At 44.5% G+C, this 7,890-nt stretch overlaps 1 protein-coding gene across 1 annotated transcript; it reads right to left on the reverse strand.

Moving 5' to 3' along the window:
- Positions 1–2,771: 2,771 nt before the first annotated feature.
- LOC102854922 (armadillo repeat-containing protein 10-like) lies at positions 2,772–3,847 on the reverse strand. Its single transcript, XM_006900811.1, has 2 exons — positions 3,430–3,847; positions 2,772–3,019 (listed from the first exon to the last, which is right to left on the reverse strand). Exons 1-2 carry the CDS (start codon positions 3,845–3,847, stop codon positions 2,772–2,774), a joined length of 666 nt encoding a protein of 221 aa, XP_006900873.1.
- Positions 3,848–7,890: the final 4,043 nt, after the last annotated feature.

A 7,890-nucleotide genomic window follows, 5' to 3' on the forward strand; every position in this document is an offset into this window, starting at 1 on the left:
ACATCTTGCTACTCGGAACATTCTGGAACTTCCTTTTAAGAGTGGGTCTGGTGCAGCCGCACTGAGTTTAACAGGCTCCAAACAGTGTTTGTGTGCCAGCTGCATGCAAATAAGATGACCCACTCACCACAAGAAGCTCATGGAAAGGCAGGCCCAGAGCCTTGGGAGGAGAATTCCTCTTTGTTTCTGACCTGGAGGAGAATTCCTTTTTGTTTCTGACCGTTATTGCAGGCCCAAGGACCCCTTGTTCTTCTCCTCTGGCTTTCTGTAGCCAGGCTGTTGGCAGTAATTGAGGGGACCAGTTATCAGAAACTCAAGTTTCTGGTAAAGTACAGTTAACCCCACCCCACCCGCTTGAGTGGTTTTTAGCAAACAACCCCCACCTGTGGTAAATCCCACCCTGATTGATCAACTGCCATAAAGTGGAATTCTTCTTCTTTTTTAAGGGCACCAGGGATTTTTCCGCATTCCTGTATCTGAAGTAACCGATAAGATTCAAATAGGTTTCCAAACTGTTTCCCTGAGCTATGGCTAGCCAATTGAAGGTGGACAAATACCCCAACTACTGTGGATGGCCAATCATGCATGGCATGTATGGTTGGGCAGGGGGGTAGCAGAGGTATAAAAGGAGGGGCAGACATCCATTCAGGGGCTGGATGCTGCTGTGTTTCAGCTAATTGGCTCGGTGATCTTTTTGGATACTCGCTCCATTACAGTAATCAATTGCACCCTCAGAATGAAGACTGACCGCTTTGTTCACACTACTCAGGGCACTGTCCTGTGCCAGTCCGTGGGGACAGCGCGAATCCTGCTTGCTTCCGTGTCTGCCTCACATTGGTGACTGATGGATGCTGTGCTGGCTGAGCTAACTCGTGCAAGCGCCTCAGCGCAGTTTCCACAGGGGAAACTCCAGGGAGGGCTGAGCTGTGGCAGTTTTGAGGGAGCCGGTGGTTACTTGGATGTCAGTGATCAGAGGTGTTTGGGAGTGTCTGTCTGTTTCGCACGTCCCTCTTGTAGTTCCCGTGTGCAGTTTAGAGAGAATCTTGACTTTCCTGAAACACAGCATGGCTTAGTTCTGGGGTGTGTGAGGGAAGGTGCGAATCTGGACAGGCCAGGGCTGGTTCACAGCTTCCTGCCATACCAGGAGCCTGGGAGAGAGGTCTCCTAAGGCCTATTTTGTCTTGCCTTTTTTCCACCCTGAGGCCAGGGGAAGGGGAGGGGTGTGTGCTGTGTGTGTTTCTTTTTTCTAGTTAAGAAATAATTTGTTGCTATGTGCCATCAAGTCAGCTACAACTCATACCGACCCTATAGCTCTGAACCGTACCCTATCCTGAGCTAATCTCACTCTCTCCTACAGCCTTACTCCCATCACCCCAGTTACTGTCAATCTGTCTCATCCAGTGTCTTCCTATCCGATGTTATCTGTCCCTCCACACTTCCAAGCATGATGACTTCTCCAAGGACTAGTCCCTCCTGGAAACATAACCCAAAGTGTGTGAGACACAGCCTCAAAATTCTTGCCACCAACGAGCAACTTGATTTTACCCTCTCCAAGACAGACCTGTTTGTTTTCTTGGTAGTCCATGTTATGTTCAGTACTCTTCTCCAGAACAACTCAATTGCGCTTTTTTTAAATTTTATTATTTTTGTGTGGTGTGAGTGTACCGTCAAATCAGATCTGACTGGTACGGGAGAAAATTGTCCCTCCTTCCCCGGCAGAGCATCTGGTGGATTCGAACCGTGCACCTCTGGGATTGTAGTTGCAGCTCCTTATCACTAGGCCACCAGAGCTCTCCAACTCAATTGCTTTGATTCTTCTTCTGTCATCCTTATTTGTCCAGCTCTCTGATGCACAGCAAGAAACTTGAAGACCATGGCCTGGATCAGGTGCACCTTACTGTTTGTTTTTTTTTTTTTTACTTTTTTCCTTTTTATTTAAAAAATTATAAAATTTTGCTCATAGTAAAAAAAATCAAACAGTAGACAAGAGCGTATATAGAAAAGTCATCTCCCCAGTCTCATTCCCAGAAGTTTGTGTATCATTCTCAAAGTGTTCTGTGTATTTAGAAACATATTTTTCATTTGAAAACCACAAGATTTCACTATGTAGCTTGTTAGTGTGTTTTAGAAAACAACCGTATATTATGGGTTGTCATTCCACATTTTTACATTCAAAGCTATTTCATTCCTTTTAAAGAGATGAACTGATTTACCCAATTCCCTTTGAATGGATGTTTTGATCAATCCCAGTATTTTACGCATAACACCTTTAAAAACAGGCACAATGAATGGGAGTGAGTCCTAGGAAATACGTTCTCCTAAGAGGTTACATTTTTTATTGACTAGAAACAAATGATTGGAAGAGCTTGGAAACCCCTGAAACCCTTGGGAGCAGTTCTCCTCTGCATACATTTAGGACCACCCTCTTGGTTGCAAATCACTGCTAATGTTAGAAGGACAATTGATTAATGTTTTAAAAGTCACTGTCACTTCACACAGAGGAAATAACTAAAATATCTTACTCTAGATAAAAATGAGAGAAATAAATGTTTCAGTAGAAGCACTAATATTCATTTGGTATCAATAAAATGATCCAAGATAAACCTGGAGACTATGGGAAATTAATAGTGTTAATGATGAAACATGATATTTACTGTTTAAATTCAACAGCTCAAAGACTGAGTTTGCTTTATAATGAAGATAGAAAATAAATTTATAATGTCTGTGACTTCTAGACTGCATTAACTCTTTGGAAACATGGTCAATCAGAATTACGTAATTATTACAACTTTTTCCTTCACATCCACGTCAGGGTGATGAACTAGAGCTCTCATTTTCTGAGCACATTCTTGTCCGTATAATAGGGAATACAACGAACCTTTATGAAAGTTGAAAGCAGACTTAACTAAATGACCATCCATTTTAATGCAGTCATTTAAGTTTTGAAACAGTGTGAGTACTCGCAGAAGAATCTCCTTTGCCACGTGGCCATCATAAAGGGAAAGGAATGATGAATCCACTTGAGCACTGAACAGTCTTTCTGCCATGACTGGGTTTTCTGACAAATTCAAAAGCATTTTCAATACTTCAACCTTGGTGCTGCCATTTCCAGCAAGTAACATTTGAAAGAAGTCTGTAGTGTAACCATTAAGCATATGCTGGTGGTCATTGGTCACGGTCATGTTTGTTAACAATCTCAGCCCATAGGGGAGCTTTGGTGGCCTAGTGGCAAGGACCTGCAACTACAATCCCAGAGGCGCACGGTTCGAATCCACCAGATGCTCTGCCGGGGAAGGAGGGGCAGTCTCCTCCTGTACCAGTCAGATCTGATTTGACGGTACACGTACAAAAAAACAAAACAAAAAAAAAATCTCAGTCCAGCCATCTGCACAGCAGAGTTCGGGGGGCCTGAGAAGATGACATCCTCACAAACTTGATTGACGTAGACCTTTATTATTTCCTGATTTTCAACATTCACAGTCAAGTTATTTAGTGTATTTAACGCTTTCTCTTTAATACTGTAGTTGTGACTGTTGATCACGTTCCCGACAATTGGAATACCACCCAATTCACGAATTACGATATGGTTAGCTGAAAAGGCTGCATTGTTGCCCAGAGTGACCAGAGCTCTTTCAATAATTGCAGGATCCTCAGTTGAATCAAGCAAGTAAAGGAGTTTCTGAAGTTGCTCAGCACTGAGGCTTTCGTCATACAAGCCATTTGTTAAGTCCTCTGCCGACCGCGAGGGGCGCCGCCGGGCCCGCGCCAGCAGGTAAAGGCAGTAGCAGGCGCCGGCCCCGAGGACCAGGCCCGCCGTCACCCAGCCCACGTCTCGGGCACCGCCCATGCTGCCGCCGGGGCGCAGGGCCGAGCGGGGCGCGGGGGGCTCGCGGGGGTGTGTGGCGCCGAGGGTCTTGAGGGCTCGTGGGCGCCGCCGCCCCCGAGCACCGCCAAGCCCGAGCAGAAAGGACGCACCTTACTCTTTAGACTGATATCACAGCTCTTCAGCACTCTGGAGATATCCCTGACTGCAGATTTTTCTAATACAATTCATCTTTTGATTTTCTGACTGCTTATAAATTACATAATTTCTAAGTGAAACATCTTTTTTTTAATTCATTTAAATGAAAGTTTACAGAGAGAGTTTCCATTCATTCATTGTTGCACTTTTCTCCCTGCCCACCCTCTCCCCCCCAATTCACTCTTCTCCTTGAAAAGTAAAATTCTTTCATTGTTATACAGTCCTTCCCCCAAAGTCCACTCCACTGTGTAGTCTTCTTTCTGGACTCGTGTCATGACAATAATACCCAATCATATACTCATTGACTTCACATGCAAGCAAGATTCTACTGAAGATTATCCAAAAACAACTGGAACAGTACATCAGCAGAGAACTTCCAGAAGTCCAGGCTGGGTTTAGAAGGGGTTGTGGTACTAGGGATATTGTAGCTGATGTTAGATGGATCTTAGCTGAAAGCAGAGAATACCAGAAGAATGTCTATTTGTGTTTCATTGATTATGCAAAGGCATTTGACTGCGTGGACCATAACAAACTGTGGTTGACTCTGAGAAGAATGGGAATCCCAGAACATTTAATCGTGCTAATGCGAAACCTATACGTGGACCAAGAGGCAGTCGTCAGAACAGAGCAGGGCAACACTGCCTGGTTCAAAATTGGGAAAGGTGTACACCAGGGATGTGTGCTATCTCCATACCTTTTCAACCTGTATGCAGAGCAGATTATCCAAGAGGCTGGGCTCCATGAGGAGATGCGTGGCTTTAGGATTGGTGGAAGATCTATTAACAATCTGCGTTATGCAGATGACACAATCCTGCTCGCTGAAACTGAGGAGAACCTCATGCACTTACTGCAGAGGGTCAAGGACTGCAGCCTTCAGTATGGACTGAGGCTCAATGTCAAGAAGACAGAGATTCTCACCACTGGACCAATTGGTAGCATCAGGATGGATGGTGAAGAGATTGAGATTGTTCACAGCTTCAGCTTGCTTGGCTCCAGGGTCAACACTCTTGGCACCAGCAGTCAGGAAACCAAAAAACATATTGTGATGGGAAAGTCTGCTGTTAGGGACCTCACCAGGGTACTCAAGAGCAACGGTGTCTCTCTGGAGACTAAGGTGCGCCTGATACAGGCCATGGTTTTTGCAATCACTTGTGCATCAGAGAGTTGGACAATGACTAGGGAGGATAGAAGGAGAATTGACACCTTTGAGCTGTGGTGCTGGAGAAGAGTATTGAATGTACCATGGACTGCCAAGAAAACAAACAGATTCATCCTAGAGAGGGTTAAACCAGGCCACTCCTTGGAAGCAAGGATTCTGGGGCTTCGTCTGACATATTTTGGACATGTTGTAAGGAGAGACAGGTCTTTGGAGAGGGACATCATGCTGGGTAGAGTAGAGGGACAGCGCAGGAGGGGAAGACCCTCTATGAGGTGGATTGATTCAGTGACTGGGGTAATCGGGATGGGTGTGTCAGAGGCAATGCGATTGGCACAGGATAGAGCAGGGTTTAGGGCTGTTGTACATAGGGTCGCTATGAGTCACAAACAACTCGACGGCACATAACAACAACAACAACATATCCCTTTTAAACAGTTCTCTCCCTCATCTGTTGCAATGCAGTATACATCATTCCTCCCCTCCTTCTCTATCTTCCCTCAACCCCAATGTCAGTTCCATTTTACAACAGTGGCCCTATGCATTATTTGTCCTTCTGTGACTGAAATATTTCACTCAGCATAATGTCCTCCAGAGTCACCCATTTTGTATAATATTTCATGAGTTTCTTGGTTTTCAGTGCTGCATAGTATTCCATTTTGTGACTATACCACAGCTTCTCTATCAATTCGTTGGGTTGTTTTCAGCTCTTTGCTATTGCAAACAAAGCCTCAATAAACATGGGTGTGCATATATCTGCTTGAGTGGCGGTTATGGTCTCTTTAGGGTAAATTCCCAGTAGTGGAATTGCTGGATCAAATGGTATTTCTATTTGCAACTTTTTGAGAAAGCGTCATACTGCCTTCTGTAGTTGTTGCACCATTTTACAGTCCCACCAACAGTGAATAAGGGTTCTAGTTTCTCCGCAACCTCGCCAGCATTTGATGTTTGCTGTTCTGTTAAATTTTGCTATTCTTACTGGGGTGAGATGATATCTCATAGGAAACATCTTTTAATATACTGTTGTGAATACATATAGACCCATTACCACCAATACACTCAAGGCATTCTAGAATGTTTACATCCTTTCCAAAATCCCCCAAGCCCCAGTGGAGTCAACCCCAGGCTTGGCACTCCCTGATCTGGTTCTGTGACATCAGAGTATCTGACTTCTTTCAAGAGAGTCTTCCACACAGTCTCTTCTGTCAGCACAGTATCTCTCTGCTTTATGGCTGAGCAGTCTGTATCGTATGGACAAATCTGACACAACCTTGCTTGCTTAAACTGATGAGGGCCTGAAGCATTTGCTGCAGAGGGTCAAGGACTGTAGTCTTCAATATGAATTGAAGCTGAATTCACCCCTGGGCCAAGTGGCAGCACCATGATGGATGGAGAAGAGATTGCGATTGTTAACAATTTCAGGTTACCAGGTTCCACAATCAACACCCTCGGCAGCAGGAGTCAGGATATCAGGAGATGTTTTTCACTAGGCAAGTCTGAAGTTAGGGACCTCTCCAAATTATTGAGGAGTAATGATGTCAGTTTGAGGACTAACATGCATCTGATTCAGGCTGTGATCTTTCTGATCACTTGTTATGCATCTGAGATCTGGGCAATGAATAAGGATGACGGAAGAAGAATTTGATGCATTTGATCTTTGGCATTGAAGAAGAATGCTGCACATCCCATGGACGGCCAAAAGACTGAACAACTATGGCTTCGAGAGAGTGCAGTCAGGGTGCTCTTGGGAGGCAACGATGAGGAGGCTTCACCTCACATGCTTCCTGCATATTGCTAAAAGGTGCTCTTCTTGGAGAGGGACATGCTTGGAAAGGTAGAGGAATGATGGCACAACTCTACAAGGTGGAGTGTCAAAGTCACTGCCACAATGGGCTCTAAAGTGTCAAGAAGTATGAGGCTGGCACAGGACAGGACAGGGTTCATATCTGTGGTTCATCTGGTCGCTATGGATCGTACTAGATTTGATGGGACCTAACAAATAACAACAGATGGACTCCCAAGAGAACTAACAGATACGTCCTGGAGAGAGAGAAACCAAAGCTGCTTCCTGGAGTCATGGATTTTGAGGCTGTGCCTCACATACTTCGGGCATGGAGAAGGGAGATCATACTTGGAAGAGTGGAGGGATGAAGATGGATTGACACAGTAACTGAAGCAATGACAGTAGATGTGTCAGAGTCAATGAGGCGGGCTCAGTACAGAGCAGGGTTCAGAGCTATTGTGCATAGGGTCGCTATGAGTTGATTCAATGACACTTAACAACAACAAATGGAGGCATTCCAACTTGTATGTAGTGATTACACATGAGCACTCATGCACAAGGTGTTTTGTTGGTTTTTAATTTTTTTATTATTTAGTAAACATTTACAGAGACTTTGGATTTCCATTCATTCATTGTTGCATTTTTCTCCCTGTCACCCCTCCCCCAAGTCTGCTCTTCTCTTTGAAAAGTAAAAGAAAAATTATTTCATTGTTATACAGTCCCCACCAACCCGAGTCCACTCCACTGTGCAGCCTTCATTCTGGACTTTTGTCATGACAATAATACCTAATCACATTTTTCTTTTTTTAAAATTATATTTCTTTAAAATTTTATTTTGGCGAGCTCTGGTGGCCTAGTGGCAAGAAGGAGTACTGCAATCCCAGAGGTTCACGGTTCAAATCCACCAGATGCTCTGCTGGAGAAGGAGGA

Source organism: Elephantulus edwardii, unplaced genomic scaffold (genome assembly GCF_000299155.1).
Source record: "Elephantulus edwardii isolate Elephantulus edwardi_28Jun2011 unplaced genomic scaffold, EleEdw1.0 scaffold00296, whole genome shotgun sequence".
NCBI lineage: Eukaryota > Metazoa > Chordata > Mammalia > Macroscelidea > Macroscelididae > Elephantulus > Elephantulus edwardii.